Source organism: Salvelinus fontinalis, chromosome 10 (assembly GCF_029448725.1).
Source record: "Salvelinus fontinalis isolate EN_2023a chromosome 10, ASM2944872v1, whole genome shotgun sequence".
In the NCBI taxonomy this organism is placed as follows: Eukaryota; Metazoa; Chordata; class Actinopteri; order Salmoniformes; family Salmonidae; genus Salvelinus; species Salvelinus fontinalis.
The window spans coordinates 30,686,898-30,704,546 of record NC_074674.1 but is presented as its reverse complement, the minus strand read 5'-3'; the positions used below and the strand labels follow the sequence as shown (position 1 = coordinate 30,704,546).

Sequence of the window (17,649 nt, the reverse complement as noted above, 5' to 3'; positions counted from 1 at the left end):
TGGGTATTGTTTGTGTGTGTGTGTGTGTGTGTGTGTGTGTGTGTGTGTGTGTGTGTGTGTGTGTGTGTGTGTGTGTGTGTGTGTGTGTGTGTGTGTGTGTGTGTGTGTGTGTGTGTGTGTGCGTCCGTGTCCGTGTCCGTGTGTGTTTTCTTCACTGAGAAAGGTCATGCTGTAAGACTCCCACACTAATTGGATTGAGGAAGTTTAACACAGTGATTCATTAACCTTCTGGCTCTGGCAGCAACTCATGTTAACACACACTCTCTCTCACACAAACACTCTCTCTCACACACACACACACATACAACAGAAGCATATTGCTGAGCATTCTGGATCTTTTCGCTGAAAGAAGTTTCAAATAGAAAACTTTTTTACATGGAGGCAGGAATTCTGCAGGGAATTTCTGTCTCACTTTCTCTCTCGCTATCTCTCTCTATCTCTCTCTCTCATACACACACACTTCCACACGCACTGAGTGAAGAAAGGCTCTTTTTACAGACAGCTGTGTGAGCAGAGAGAGATTACAGTGGTCAGGGGATTGGGGAAATTCTCTCCACCAGCTGTTAACTAGAGACTAGGACAGAGGGGGATGGAGGGATGGAGGATGGAGGGAGAGAAATAGAGAGGGATGGTGAAAGACAGACAGGCAGACAGATCGAGGGAGGAAGGAGAGAGAGGATACCAGCATAATATAGAGTTGATCTCTGTAACTGTGATATTCACTATAACATGCACTTGTAGAGCTAAATACTGTACTCATAGGCTGCCATACACTCTTTCACAAATGATCACACACACACACACATTCTCCTACCACCCCTGAGGCTTTGGCATTGTTGTCTCTATGGGATTTGATGTTATGCCAGAGGCTAAATTTACGGTTGTCACGTTCCTGACCTGTTTTCTGTTTGGTATGTGTTTAATTGGTCAAGGGCGTGAGTTTTGGGTGGGTAGTCTATGTTATGTGTTTTCTATGTTGGGTTAATGGGTTGCCTGGTATGGCTCTCAATTAGAGGCAGGTGTTTGGTGTTTCCTCTAATTGAGAGTCATATTAAGGTAGGTTGTTTCACATTGTTTGTTGTGGGTGGTTGTCTCCTGTGTCTGTGTATGTCGTTACGCCACACGGGACTGTTTTCGGTTTGTTTGTATGTTCGTTCTTTTATGTAGTCAGTTTCCCTGTTCATGCGTTCTTCGTGTTTCATGTAAGTTCGTCGTCCAGGTCTGTCTACTCCGTTTTGTTATTTTGTTAATTATTCAAGTGTATTTCGTTTCGTGTTTTTTCGTCTTGTCAAATGAATCATGTCATCATACCTCGCTGCACATTGGTCTTCCGATCCCTCTCTCCTCTCCTCGTCCAAGGAGGAGGAAGAGCTAGAAAGCCGTTACAACGGTATGGTCCTCAGTCCCCAAGCAGCTAAGTCTTTAATAGACTTAAAAAATGCCCAACAATCTGCCCGTGTGGAGCATGGAGCGTGATGGTGATGATGTAATGGCTTCAGGAAGAGGATCTTTGTAGTCATCACCATCACTATAATCTGACTGTGTCTCCTCTCTTCAGGTACTAGAGACAGACTGGCAGACTGCGTGACTTGTACAAGGCAAGCAGGTACGAGCTCCGCAAATCCATTAGGGACGCAAAAAGACAATACAAACTCAAACTTTAATTGATGTTTGACAACTCAGACTCATGACAAATGGCAAGGACAACAGGCTATCACGGACTACAAAGACAAATCCAGCTGTGTGGTGCCCACCGAAGCCTCCCTCCCAGACGAGCTTAACACATTCTATGCTCGCTTCGAGGCAGACAATACCGAGCCATCCAGGAACGCTGTCTCGCTGCTCCGGATGACCAGGTGCAAACTCTCAAAAGAATGAATACAAAAATTAAATATCTAGGCTTGTAGGCTTGCGTCTGGTAGGCTTGCATTAATGGACAGCCACGAGCAGCCACGAGCTGTCCATTATCGCAAGCCTACCAGACGAGCTAAATACCTTCTATGCGCAATTCGAGGCTAGCAACACTGAATTATGCATGAGAGCACCAGCTGTTCTGGATGACTGTGTGATCACGCTCTCAGTAGCCGATGTAAGAACTTTAAACACAACACAACAACGCCTCTTGTCCCACAGGAGACTGAAAGGATTTGGCATGGGCCCTCAGATAAAAAGTTCTACATCTGCACCATTGAGAGCATCTTGACTGGCTGCATCACCGCTTGGTATGACAATTACTTGGCATCTGACCACAAGGCACTACAGAGGGCAGTGCGTACTGCCCAGTACATCATTTGAGCCGAGCTCCCTGCAGTCCAGGACCTCTATACTAGGCGGTGTCAGAGGAAGACCATACAAATTGTCAAAGACTCCAGCAACCCAAGTCATAGACTGTTTTCTCTGCTACCACACGGCAAGCGGTATCGATGCAGCAAGTCTGGAACCAACAGCTTCTACCCCCAAGATATAAGATTTCTAAAATTTGCTAAATACTTAACCAATAGCTACCCGGAATACCTGCATTGACCCTTTTTGAACTAACTATTTTTGACTCATCACATATGCTACTGTTACTGTTTATTATCTATCCCATTGCTTAGTCACTTTATCCCTACTTATATGTACATACAGTATATGGCCAAAAGTATGTGCTTGTCGAACATCTAATTCCAAAATCATGGGCATTAATATGGAGTTGGTCCCCCTTTGCTGCTATAACAGCCTCCACTCTTCTGGAAAAGGCTTTCCACTAGATGTTGTAACATTGCTGCAGGGACTTGTTTCCATTCAGCCACGGGAGCTGTTTGGCGATTAGGCCTGGCTCGCAATCGGCGTTCCAACTCATCGCAAAGGTGTTCGCTGGGGTTGAGGTCAGGGCTCTGTGCAGGCACAGACATGTCTAGAATGTCATTGTATGCTGTAGCATTAAGATCTCCCTTCAAACTTTTTGGCTCGAGGGCCACATCGGGATTTTGAAATTCAACGGAGGGACACATTTTTGGGGGGACCAATTGTTTGTTAAAATCCATTTACAGGGGCCTCCCGAGTGCCACAGCAAGGCACTGGGTGTGTGTGAGGTGTCACTACAGACCCGGGTTCGATCCCAGGCTGTGTCACAGCTGGCCATGACTGGGAGACCCATTGTCCCAGCGTCGTCCGGGTTAGGAGAGAGTTTGGCAGGCCGAGATTTCCTTGTCCCATCGCGCTCTAGTGACTCCTGTGAACGGCTGGGCGCATGCACGCTGACACGGTCACCAGGTGTATGGTGTTTCCTCCGACACATTAGTGTGGCTGGCTTCTGGGTTAAGCGGGCATTGTGTCAAGAAGCAGTGCGGCTTGGCTGGGTCATGTTTCGGAGGACGCACAGCTCTCGACCTTCGCCTCTTCTGAGTCCGTACGGGAGTTGCAGCGATGGGACAAGATTGTAACTCCCAATTGGATACCACAAAATTGGGGAGAATAAAGGGGTACTTTTTTATGTCTCGCGGGCCGGATTGAAGTGCACGGCGGGCCGAATACGGCCCACGGGCCGTACTTTGCCCCCCCCCCCCTTGGCCTAGCACAAATAATTGTCACTATGCATTGGGGCAGGTAGCATTCTCCTGGCATCCGCCAAACCCAGATTCGTCCGTCGGTCAGCCAGAGGGTGAAGCGTGATTCATCACTCCAGAGAACGCGTTTCCACTGCTCCAGAGTTCAATGGCGACGAGCTTTACACCACTCCAGCCGACGCTTAGCATTGCTCATGCTGATCGTAGGGTTGTGTGCGGCTGCTCGGCCATGAAAACCCATTTCATGAAGCTCCCAACGAACAGTTATTTTGATGACGTTGCTTCCAGTGACAGTTTGGAGTGTAGCAACCGAGGACAAACGATTTTTACGCGCTAAGCGCTTTAGCACTCGGCAGTCCTGTTTTGTGAGCTTGTGTGGACTACCACTTCGCGGCTGAGCCGTTGTTGCTCCTAAACGTTTCCACTTCACAAAAACAGCATTTACGGTTGACCAGGGCAGAAATTTGACAAATGGGCCTACTTTATCTTAAGCGAATGGTCAGGGGGCTGTAACACAATACAAATCATTTATATACGGCAAATTGACCGCAAGAAGCCCAAACAAATATAACATTTGACGAAAACATAATAATTTCAAACCTTGCTTACATTTATTTGTATACAATCACATATATCTCTCTTATGCGTGGGAATACTTTTAAACAGATTTCCAAATTAAAATCATTTTAAGCTCATATGCTCGTTTTTTGCTCAGAAAACTTGGAGGGCCAGATAAAATTACCTGGGTGCCAAATTCGGCCAGCGAGCCACCAGTTGGGGAAGTCTGGTGTATATCATGTGCATCCTGTACATATGACTAATAAAACATGAGACCTGTCAGGTGCCAGTCAGACTGTCTCCGCTCTTCAGGTACTAGAGATGGACTGAGACCTGTCAGGTGCCAGTCAGACTGTCTCCTCTCTTCGGGTACTAGAGATGGACTGAGACCTGTCAGGTGCCAGTCAGACTGGCTCCTCTTTTCAGGTACTAGAGATGAACCGAGCCCTGTCAGGTGCCAGTCAACCTGCTGTGTTGGCATCTAAGGCCTGACAGAGGGTGGTGCTTAGTTTACATGGTCTGTGAGCAAACGTGTTATAACATGTCTCCAACCATAAAATGTTAGCTTTTATATTAGCGTGTCTGAGGTGTTTTTAGATGTTGGCCTTTATACTCATATCTGATATTTGAAACGTATAGGACATATTTGTTTTTGTACAGATACTGTAGATACAGTATATCCATTACTTTCTTTTCTCCCATCTGTCCTACTACCCTCCTCCAACCAGTGACATAGTTTTAATGTATGCCATTAAGAAACTAATTAGGATAATGAACAGAGAGAGGGGGAGGCCCATCTTCTTTTCCCAGGTTTTGTAACGTAACAGGCCATATCCTCTCGCCTCACACACACAAAAGACACCCACCATCACACTCTGATGATACTGTAGAGCTTCACACACACACAGAGAGAAAACACACACACAGCTCACACATGGAATGCTGCTGCCACACACACAGTCACACAGCTAACACATGTAATGTTGCTGCCACACACACAGTCACACACACACATCTAACACATGTAATGCTGCTGCCACAAACACAGTCACACACATACCTGCTGCCACACACACAGCCACACAGGGACCACAGGGACCTATCATTGACATAAGTAACACAAACAGAAGTAGCACAGCTAACATGTCTACACTCTCTCTCACTCCCTCCCTCTCTCCCCCGCCCTCTCTCTCTCTCTCTCTCTCTCTTTCTGTGTCTCTCTCTCTCTCTCTCTCTCTCTCTCTCTCTCTCTCTGTCTCTCTCTCTCCCTCCGTTTCTCCCGCACTCCCCCCCTCGCTCATTCTCTCTATCTCTCTCTTTCTCGCTCTCTCTCCCTCTCTCTCTCCCTCTCACTTGCTCACTCTTTCCATCACTCACTCCCTCACTCTCTCTCTCTCTCTTGTTTTCCCCTTGGCTGTGCTCTGACTCGGTTGTCAGACTGGGTTAGTTTGGCTGGATAGCTCTCTATAATGTTTCTTTATTTGTTCTCCTCTTTGTGAAAGGGGGTTGCAGTGTGGGGGCGGGCTCTGGCTTTTTGATTGTACTCTAGGGGAAAGAGCCTTAACTGATGTAAGCTATCTCAGATCTCCAATCCCCTTTCCATGTTCAACATTTCACCCCGCTCTCCTGTCAATAATACACCTATGCCGGGCTGGAACAATGATTCGCCTCACATAATGAACAAACATGATTAACTTTACACATGCTCAATTTGATGGAACATGGATGATAAGGGACACTTAAGTAGGCATTGGAGTATGCGTGTGAGCACTTGTGCCAGTGTGTGTAGGTGGCTATGATTCTGTTTCTGTCTACACATCATAGGTTTTGGAGGATATGCGTGTGCGTCCTTGTGTGTTCGACAGTTGGATAATAATACATAGCGTTTAGGTGTGTTTGGTAATCTGTCCCAGGTAGTGTGTATCTGTCAGAGTGATCCAGGTAGAGCATAAGCAGCCATTACCGAGCTGATGGAGCCTGCAGTTTTCTCTTTCAACTGTCTGCCTGTCTGACAATGTGCCTGTGTGTGCTTCCTCATCCTGTGTGTTATCTCTCTCCTCCTCCAGCGCCTTATCTCTCCCTATCTTCTCACTGGAGCTGACAGGAACATGACCCAGAAAACCCTTTCTGATTTCAGACTCCGATAGGGCCTCTACATCGTCTCTCTCTCTCTCTCTCTCTCTCTCTCTCTCTCTCTCTCTCTCTCTCTCTCTCTCTCTCTCTCTCTCTCTCTCTCTCTCTCTCTCTCTCTCTCTCTCTCTCTCTCTCTCTTTCTCTTTCTCTTTCTCTTTCTCTTTCTCTCTCCCTCTCTCTCCTCTACTCTTTTTCCTCTTCTCTTCCAGCCCTCCCGCTTCATCTCTCCTCACGTTACATATTCCTTGTTTCTTAATGTAGCTCTCCCTTCCTCTCTCCTCTTCTTTCTCCGTTTCCCCGTTCTCTCTAACTTCTATCTTATTTCGACCATCGTTTCACCATTTTCTAACCCATCCTCCCTGCACTCTTTTGGTCTGTCCTTATTTTACTGTGTTGGAAATCTCTGTGGTTCGGCCTTCAGCATCATGCCATATCTATAGAACTAGTCTATGTGGAGAGAGGTACTCTGCATTGTGATGATGTATGTAAAGTACCTGTAGTATTATGCTAACGAGGGGGACGTTTCTGTGCTGATGATGTAGACACAGGCACAGATGGTTGCAGAGACAGAAAGTGTGTTGACCAGAGCGGAACAGTGAGAGAGAAAAGACAAGGAAGGACATGAATGTTAAGTCACAGATGTGCATCTGACTATTCAACTAAAGTGAACCCTAACCCTAAGTCTGAGTACCTGCTTCAACTGCCAAGCCTTCTATTGGCTAATAACCACAGTTAGTATTCAGGACTAGGATCAGAAATCGGCTCTGGCATTTCTGACAAACCAGACCATTTTTTCCCCTTGAGGCCCCCACACCTGCCCATTTTGTTTATTGGAGCTGCCATTATTAGCCAGAAAATTGTCATTTTGTGCAAGAAACCCAAGTTAGACAGGCCCACTAGGTTAAAAATGTACCAGCCCATCTGGCAATTGCCCGAAATGCCAAATGGCCAGTCCACCCCTGGCCTCATCCAATCAAAGAGAGGTGAAGCATCATCTGTTTCAATTGGTGTCCAATCAGGCGGTGTCCTCGGTGACTCCACCAATTACAGATTAGTGCACTGAGGCAGGGCCACTGCTATTTGGCTCTGGAGACACTGCTGCCCACACAGATTGGGGAAAATTGTTTAAGCACAATTTACAACTCAAATTTGATTTGAGAGAGGAAATATAGTGTGTGTTAGCCTTTAAACAAATGATTTGAAGCATGCATGGAAAGAGATCGAACGGAGAATAGAGAGGGAAAAATCGGAGTGTTTCAGTAGCGATACAAGGAACCAATCCAACCCAGTTACCAGATTCTTGCCTAGCTAGAAAGCAGGTTTAAATCAATATGCAGTGGAACTTCTTGCAGTGGACATGGGATTGGTGAGTGTGAATGTAAATATGCATTCTTGTAGCACAATACAAAACGTGTTTTATATTTAGATATTTAGAGTTTAGATAGAATAGGACCCAATGTCTTGTATACAGAAAAGTATTTTACCAACAATACATCATTGCAATGGGTTTATTGTCCATCCTAAATGTATACATTTTAACATCTTTCCACCTACTGTAACAGCCAGCCAAGTGTAAAGCTGCATCTCTGTGAGATGAGCAGATTTTGCATTAGGGGAAGTTGAAGCCTGGCACTTTTTAAAGTGCCCCTCAGCCACGGCATAACTTCATCTGGGTCAGAGGTCAGAGTCCAACCCTACTACACCGACCACTGATAGAGAAGCACTGTACTGCATGGAGCTCCGCTGAGTCCCATTTAGAACGTAGGCTACACACGTCTGCAACCACACCCTGACACATTTACAGCAACAGATAACATGCTACCTGTCTCAGACCTGCTGTTTTCAACTCTCTAGAGACAGCAGGAGCGGTAGAGATACTCTGAATGATCGACTATGAAAATCCAACTGACATTTACTCCTGAGGTGCTGACCTGTTGCACCCTCTACAACAACTGTGATTATTATTATTTGACCCTGCTGGTCATCTATGAACATTTGTACATCTTGGCCATGTTCTGTTATAATCTCCACCCGACACAGCCAGAAGAGGACTGCACCTGCATTGCTTGCTGTTTGGGGTTTTAGGCTGGGTTTCTGTACAGCACTTTGTGACATCAACTGATGTAAGAAGGGCTTTATAAATATATAATAATATATAATATATAATGAGATAACGGGCTCGTTGACAATGGGCTGATATTGGGCGACTGTACTTGAACAACTTCCAGACAGACTGCAGTCTAGATTTACAGCCATGTCTAGCCATACATGTCCACTTCCCTTACAGTGGGCATTATTGATGTCCTTTCTGTAAAAAAAAAGAGTTCAGATATGGCGCTATGTTCCCTGCACGTTGCAAGGCGCATGCTGGCATATGAGTGCAGCAGAGTGTTTGAGTTCAGTGACCTCCCGTTGGACAGTGTCCCTGTTTTAACACCCTGTTGGACAGAGTGGGCTGAGAGTCCCCCAGCAGTGTAGCTGCTCTGTGTGTCTGTATGTGCTGCTAATGCTGATGGAGCCCGGCCCATAAGACAGAGTGACAGCTGACTTGGGCTCAACTACAGCCTGAATCCGCTCAACTGAATTAGTATGTTGGGAGGAGGTTTTATGCAAGGCTCACAGATGTATTTAATTTCACATGGGATGGGTTAAACGGTTCATTAGATTTAGCCCCGTTAGAGGCGCGGTAAACCCATCTCTGGGAGTTTCGCTGCTTCCTCTATCCTTGGTCAAGATGGGTCAATCCCTTAGCTGCTCTCTCACTTAGGAAAGAGGGGAGGTTTGGTGAGGGGAGGGGTAGGGGTTAGGGCTAAGTGGGTCACTCGCTGGGTCAATTTAGGATGTGCCAGAGACGAAAACAGCCCTCCCCTCCTCCTGTCTCTTGTTTGTGTGTAAATCCCCTGTACAACAGAATGGGTGTGCTCATGTGTTAATGGGTCAGTCTCCTTCTAGTTAAATGCATGAACAGTTTTTCCCTTTTGTCTTCTGTTGGGGTTTTTCGGGGCAGACTTCCTGTCCGCCTGTTTCTGTCCGTGGCTGTGCATCCCGCTCTCTCTCTTTCTCTCCTTCGCCACAGATCATCATCTCAATTACTCATTCCTTCTTTTCTCTCTTTCTCCTTTGCTCTTTCTCTCCGTTCTTCTTCTCTGTCTCTCTCCAAAGTTGGTCATCATCTCGATTACATCTCGATTGTGCATGCATGCATGTATATATGTGTGTCTATGTACTCCTGTGTGCGTGTGTGTCTGTCACATACACAATCATGTCATTAGCACTTTGTCATATCTCTTCAGTAAACCAGTGAACCTTTAAACTGAGACATGCGAGAGAGTCTGCTCAACTCAAATACCATACACCATGAAAGCCTACCTCTACCTCTCCCTCTCTAATAAACCCTCTCTATTTCATTCTTTATTTCTCATTCTCACCCTCTCTATTTCTCATTCTTTGTCGCTTTTCTGTTTAAAAATGGTTCTTACACCTCTCCTTCTCTCCCTCTTTGCACCTTTGCTTCCAATAGAGAAAGAGAGAGAGAGAGAGAGAGAGAGAGAGAGAGAGAGAGAGAATCCACATGAAAAAATACTTTGGTATGAATACTATAGTATTCACTGTAGTGTTTTTGCGGACTAATACTGTCGCGAATACTAAATACTGTTGTAGAATACTGTAGTAGTTACTGTAGTGTTGCTGACATGACTGCAGTATACTATAGTATTAACAATTTACTATATTATACAGTAAATACTGTAGTAAAAAAACTATAGTAAACTATAGTAAGTAATGTTGTGATTTTGCGGACAGCAGAATTTACTGTAGTGCTTTTGCAGATTGTAGTATACTGTAGTATTTACCAGAGGTGTGGACTCGAGTCACATGACTTGGACTCGAGTCTGATGACCCGACCTGACTTGATACCCTCCCCAAGCTGACTTGATACCCTTCCCAAACTGACTTGATACCCTCCCCAAGCTGACTTGATACCCTCCCCAAGCTGACTTGATACCCTCCCCAAGCTGACTTGATACCCTCCCCAAGCTGACTTGAAACCCTCCCCAAACTGACTTGATACCCTCCCCAAGCTGACTTGATACCCTCCCCAAGCTGACTTGATACCCTCCCCAAGCTGACTTGATACCCTCCCCAAACTGACTTGATACCCTCCCCAAGCTGACTTGATACCCTCCCCAAGCTGACTTGATACCCTCCCCAAGCTGACTTGATACCCTCCCCAAGCTGACTTGATACCCTCCCCAACCTGACTTGATACCCTCCCCAAGCTGACTTGATACCCTCCCCAAACTGACTTGATACCCTCCCCAAGCTGACTTGATACCCTCCCCAAGCTGACTTGATACCCTCCCCAAACTGACTTGATACCCTCCCCAAACTGACTTGATACCCTCCCCAAGCTGACTTGATACCCTCCCCAAGCTGACTTGATACCCTCCCCAAGCTGACTTGATACCCTCCCCAAACTGACTTGATACCCTCCCCAAACTGACTTGATACCCTCCCCAACCTGACTTGATACCCTCCCCAACCTGACTTGATACCCTCCCCAAGCCCAAATATTAAAAATGATGCTATTAAAAAAAGTGTGCAGCGCATCAACTCTTCATTTAACGGATTACAATTTGAATCGGACAGCAGCCAATCAAATTGTGCCAGCTGAGAAAAAGTTGTGCGTGGCAGTGCAGAGGAACGTCGGCGGGTGAATTCAGATGGAGCCCTTGGAAAGATGATACCCAGAATTATGATTTTCGGATATAAAGACAACGCTGTATCAACAAAAAATGGATTGCAACTTGCAAACATGCGGGAAGAAAATTACAGACGGAGGCGCAACTTTGTTCGACATTTGAAGCTGCACAAAGAACGGTAAGTTGTGGCTAATATAGCCAACAGATATATAACTAATAACTTTACTAATGTAGCATGTAGGCTAACAGTCCACACAGTCAGTCAGTGCGGGAACATGGTCATTGCACCCAAGATTGAGCTACAACTGGCTAGGCAGTTGGTAGCATAAATCCTGCCTGATGTTACTGCTGTCCTAAAGTCATTGACATACGTTAGCCTACTGTGTGTGTGTGTGTGTGTGTGTGTGTGTGTGTGTGTGTGTGTGTGTGTGTGTGTGTGTGTGTGTGTGTGTGTGTGTGTGTGTGTGTGTGTGTGTGTGTGTGTGTGTGTGTGTGTGTGTGTGTTGAGTTTGGGCGATTGTGTACAAGCCTACATCGCCCGATTGCACCCCATAGCGATCCTCGATAGTCAATCTCTATTGGAGGGGGGGGGGGGGGGGGGGGGGGTCTTTCTCATGGCTACCCATGTATTTGAATGGAAATATAACGTTTATTTGGAAAGTAATAAATATATAGATATTTTTAAAAGCATTCATGATTTGCGTAAATGTAATATACTAACTATTACTCTTGTTAAAAATATAATATGAAATGGTATTACATTTGGTGAAGAGCACATTATGACTTGTTTAGGACTCGAAACTCAAAGTTTAGGACTTGAGATTTGACTTGATACTTGTCGGTCTTGACTTGAGACTTGACTTGGGACTTGAGTGCTAAGACTTGAGACTTACTTGTGACTTGTAAAACAATGATTTGGTCCCACCTCTGGTATTTACTGTAGTGTTGCTGACATGACTGCAGTATACTGTAGTATTAACAATTTACTATATTATACAGTAAATACTGTAGTAAAAAGAACTATAGTAAACTATAGTAATTAATGTAGTGATTTTGCGGACTGCGGTATTTACTGTAGTGTTTTTTGGTCTGTAGTACACAGTAGTATTTACTACAGTGTTTTTTGCGGATAATACTGTAGTATTTCTTAACTATAGTATTGTACGGTATACTACGAAATTCTATAGTAAGTACTACACATGATCGAGGGATACTACAGTGCGTAATATAGTATTCTACAGTATTATACAGTTTACTACAGAATTCTATAATAAGTACTGCAGTATACTACAGTAAACTGATTCAAGTCTGCAAAATCACTACATTGAATACTGTAGTAGAATACTGTAGTATTTACAGTAGAGTTGCAGACATGACTGTAGTATACTGTAGTACTACCTATAGTGATTTTGCGGACTGTAGTATACTGTAGTATTTACTATAGTATTCTACAGTATACTACAAAATGATATAGTAAGTACTACACATGTTCGAGGGATACTACAGTGTGTATTATAGTATTCCAAATCAAATCAAACTTTATTGGCCACATGCGCCGAATACAACAAGTGTAGACTTTACCGTGACATGCTTACTTACAAGCCCTTAACCAAAAGTGCAGTTCAAGAAGAAGAAAATATTTACCAAGTAGGCTAAAATAAAAAGTAAGAATAAAAAGTAACACAATAAGAATAACAATAACGAGGCTATATACAGGGGGCACCGGTACCGAGTCATTGTGCAGAGGTAGGTGGGGGCGAAGTGACTATGACGAGGTAACAAACAAGCAGCGAGTAGCAGCAGTGTACAGAAGGGGGGGTCAATGTAAAGTGAGCGGTGGAGATTTATATGAATTGTTCAGCAGTCTAATGGCTTGGGGGTAGAAGCTGTTGAGGAGGCTTTTTGTCCTAGACTTGGCGCTCCGGTACCGCTTGCCATGTGGTAGCAAAGAAAACAGTCTATAACTTTGGTGACTGGAGTCTCTGGCAATTTTTTGGGCTTTCCTCTGACACCGCCTGTTATATAGGTCCTGGATGGCAGGAAGCTTGGCCCCAGTGATGTACTGGGCCATTTACACTACCCTCTGCAGCGCCTTACGGTCAGATGCCGAGCAGTTGCCATACCAAACGGTGATGAAACTGGTCAGGATGCTCTCGATGGTGCAGCTGTAGAACTTTTTGAGGATCTGGTGGCCCATGCCAAATCTTTTCAGTCTCCTGAGGGGGGAAAGGTTTTGTCGTGCCCTCTTCACGACTGTCTTGGTATGTTTGGACCATGATAGTTCGTTGGTGATGTGGACACCAAGGAACCTGAAGCTCCCGACCCGTTCCACTACAGCCCCGTCAATGTTAATAGGGGCCTGATCGGCCCTCCTTTTCCTGTAGTCCACTATCAGCTCCTTTGTCTTGCTCACATTGAGGGAATATGTAATACCTTTCCTTACACCTTACCCGCTGGTGTTAGGTAATCTATAGCCTCAAGCGGTAAATAGAAGGGGTGGTTGATACTGTAGGAGGATGTCATGTGTTCATGTGATGTGATTATGACTGATGTGGCTTTAAATGGCCACTAGTCTTGGTTTAGATGAATATGACTGGGTTGGTATTTAAACGGTCAGGGGATGTGGCTGGGTTGTTATTCCGACTGTGTCTGGGGAATTGTGTGGGCGATATGGGTCATGTCATAGGCATGGTTGTGGGATTGAGTTCAGTGTTTCTGACAGGGCAATACTCCCTGCTCTGACCTAGTTCCCCTGGCCAGAAGGCCCCACGTGTTTTTTTTTTTCTTAAACTCAGTCGGGGTCTCAACTTACTGTTGCAAGTTAGAATAGTAGAATACACAATGTGTAATTTTGAAATTTGATTATGCATCAGCAGTTTTTCTCGTTATGTCAGTTACTTATAGTCACTCAATTAGCCCGCCAGCTGTCTAAACTTATTGATCATGGTCTAATTATCAACCGAGGGACCCCCATTGATTTTGTTAGTCAGTCTCACTCAGATATCATATGAAAAACTGCAAACATTTCTCTCCAACCCATGGCAAAACATGTAGAATTGCATGAAATTAACTCTAAAACATGTATCTCCGCTGTCAAACAGGGAGCTGTTAAAATGTTTTGTTCGCAATGTTGTAGCCCCCAACCCCATCAAAGTTGCCCATCCCTGATGTAAGGTATCTCTCTAAATGTAGTCTTCCTCCCCTCCTCTTCCTCTCTTAGCTACCTCAGATGGGACAAGGCAGGGACTGGACAGCATGAGAGGAGGAGTGTGTGTGACACGAGGGATGAAGGTGATTCTCAAAGTGGGACAGAGTGAGTATCTTCATCAGATATATTGTCCTTGATTTGGTTTCATCAGTCATTCAATAGTTATCATCCTCATATAGATGAATGTGCATGGGCTCTTCAATATTCTTGTAAAGACCTTATATTCATAATATTCATGAAACTGCCATATGCCAAATCAAATCACAATTTATTTTAAGTGCATTTAAAGAACAAGTTAACTTTTTTGGAACAAACTTACCCCACCAGCAATATACTTCCTCATGCTCGTTCTGCAGTTGCAGGGTCACAGATAAAACATGAACAAAAGCACACAAAAAAACAACTTTTGTTATATACAGATTTAGTTAGAGAAAAGTGAATTGTCCTTTAACAAAAGCCTCAATTGTCAATACACTTTACAGAAAAGCAAATTCATAAAAATGTTTACAACCCTAAACCAACTGTATGATTTCCCATAGCTGCTTATGGCCTCCCACCCAAACCCAAACCAGACCCAAACCGCTTCAACCCCAAAGGTAAGTCAGTCTACAGTACAGTATCCAGAGGGAGAGGAAACTCACTTCACTGGTTTAATGATACAGTATCTACAGTATTAGTAAGTCATTGATCCTGACCCGTCTTCCCTTACAGGAAATGGGACGACACCCAAGGCAGGTGGCGAGGGAGAGGGGAACAACGGGAACAACCCTCCATCCTCCTCTAGCGTGGCGGTGATCGCTGGAGCGGTAGGGGGCGGAGCCTTCCTCCTCATCGTGACCGCAGTCATCTGTGTGGTGTGTTACCGCTGGCGACAGAACAAGCACTCTGAGACTCACCACCCCACCATGACTCTGACCACCCTCACCCCCAAGAGGTGCAGCACCAGTGGAGCCGGCTGCTCCACCGGAGGCAACAACGGCTCAGAGCCCAGTGACATCATCATCCCGCTGCGGACTTCAGACTCGGCCTACTGCCCGCACTATGAGAAGGTGAGCGGGGACTACGGCCACCCCGTCTATATCGTCCAGGAGATGCCCCCCCAGAGCCCAGCTAACATCTACTACAAAGTATGAGAGAGGGACAGCCACACAGCCCGGCTGACATAGACATACAGGTGTACCCAACACATAGACTGCTGTTTCAACATAGAAATACAACTGTCCCTCTATCTCCCTCCACTCCCTCACTCGACCCAACTCCCTCTCTATGGCTAACTGTTTGGGATGGCTATCCTCAACCTCCTGCCCCATGGACTCTGCTGTACAGTGCTCTGACACTGGATGGATGGATGGATGGATGAATGGATGGATGGATGGATGGATGAATGGAGGGGTGGTTGTGTCTGGGGGGGTATTGATCTGTTCCCTGCTGTGAACCCAATGATGGAGGCCGTGAGTCCTGGACATGTGGGCCATTAAGCTGACGGACTGTGGCAGCGACTCAGTCCCCACCTCTCACTCAAAGTGAGGACACTGGATATGAAATGTCAAACCTTTTCAAAGTGTTAGTGTGTGTGTGTGTGTGTGTGTGTGTGTGTGTGAGGGAATGTGTGTGCATGCGTGCGTGCGTGCCTACGCGTAACCTGTATGTCTGCTTGTGTTTGGTGCGTAAAACCAGTACCACAAGAACAAATATCAAAGCAAGATTTTGATTTCTACCCACTGTCATCATTTACAGATTATAGAAAATCATTATTTCATAACTCATTTGTAGATTTGTATATTTCCATTCAGATTTCTGTTAGACACGGTTTTTCTTGTATGTATTGTATTGTATGTTCTCTGTTTTAGAGTCTGGATGAGATCTAGGTACTAATTTATTTCAGTCTTTGTGTTTGTCTTCAAAATGAAGGATCTTCTCTTCCGTTATCCCATTCTCTCTCTCACTCTACAATGCCTTAGCATTGAAATAGTTCACTTTTCTGTATATAAAGTTTCACAGAGGAAGGAGGATAGTACAACAGTACAAAGAGGTGTACTCAATAAGAGGAAGAAAAATGACAAAGTGTTGGGAAAGTGTTTGAACAGATGAAGCCACAGACACTGTGATTCTCCCATACTGTGCCTCCAGATGCACATCCATAGCTACAGAACAGAAACCTTAACATACTGTATTGTTCATGTTGCTCCTCTATGCCCGTTGAAAGTGTTTTTTTAGAGGTGAATAATCTGGTTGGTTTTGTTTCCCACGCTGCACTGGTAACTTATGACCTGTGGTTGGCTGCAGGAATTAAAAAAGGTGAAAAGGTCGGAGTTCATTGTTGAAATGACACAGGCGATAGTCAACATATACAGTTGAATTCGGAATTTACATACACTTAGGTTGGAGTCATTAAAACTCGTTATTCAACCACTCCACACGAAACTATAGTTTTGGGAAATCGGTTAGGACATCTACTTTGTGCATTGACACAAGTAATTTTTCCAACAATTGTTTACAGATAGATTGTTTCACTTATAATTCACTGTATCACAATTCCAGTGGGTCAGAAGTTTACATACACTAAGTTGACTGTGCCTTTAAACAGCTTTAAAAATTCCAGAAAATGAGGTCATGGCTTTAGAAGCTTCTTCTAGGCATCATTTGAGTCAATTGGAGGTGTACCTGTTTGATGTATTTCAAGGTCTACCTTCAAACTCAGTGCCTCTTTACTTGACATCATGGGAAAATCAAAAGAAATAAGCCAAGACCTCAGAAAAAATATTGTAGATCTCCACAAGGTTCATCCTTTCCAAACACCTGAAGGTACCACGTTCATCTGTACAAACAATAGTACGCAAGTATAAACACCATGGGACCACGCAGCCATCATACCGCTCAGGAAGGAGACGCGTCTGTCTACTAGAGATAAACGTACTTTGGTGCGAAAAGTGCAAATCGATCCCAGCACAACAGCAAAGGACCTTGTGAAGATGCTGGAGGAAACAGGTACAAAATTATCTATATCCACAGTAAAACAAGTCCTATATCGACATAACCTGCAAGGCCGCTCAGCAAAGAAGAAGCCACTGCTCCAAAACCGCCATAAAAAGCCAGACTATGGTTTGCAACTGCACATGGGGACAAAGATCGTAATTTTTCGAGAAATGTCCTCTGGTCTGATGAAACAAAAAATAGAACTGTTTGGCCATAATGACCATCGTTATGTTTGGAGGAAAAAGGAGGAGGCTTGCAAGCCGAATAACACCATCCTAACCGTGAAGTACGGGGGTGGCAGCATCATGTTGTGGGGGTGCTTTGCTGCAGGAGGGACTGGTGCACTTCACAAAATAGATGGCATCATGAGGTAGGAAAATTATGTGGATATATTGAAGCAACATCTCAAGACATCTGTCAGGAAGTTAAAGCTCGGTCGCAAATGGGTCTTCCAAAAGGACAATGACCCCAAGCATACTTCCAAAGTTGTGGCAAAATGGCTTAAGGACAACAAAGTCAAGGTATT

The 17,649-nt window shown here is 44.8% G+C and overlaps 1 protein-coding gene across 1 annotated transcript in view; it reads left to right on the top strand.

The window, feature by feature from the left end:
* LOC129863999 (ephrin-B2-like) overlaps nucleotides 1-16,455 on the top strand; it is a 63,566-nt gene extending 47,111 nt beyond the window's left edge. The window contains exons 3-5 of the mRNA XM_055936513.1: nucleotides 14,160-14,252; nucleotides 14,687-14,743; nucleotides 14,859-16,455. Coding sequence (XP_055792488.1) covers nucleotides 14,160-14,252; nucleotides 14,687-14,743; nucleotides 14,859-15,280 — 572 coding nt within the window. The 3' untranslated portion in view covers nucleotides 15,281-16,455. The remainder of the gene's footprint in view (nucleotides 1-14,159; nucleotides 14,253-14,686; nucleotides 14,744-14,858) is intronic.
* The last annotated feature ends 1,194 nt before the right edge of the window (nucleotides 16,456-17,649 follow it).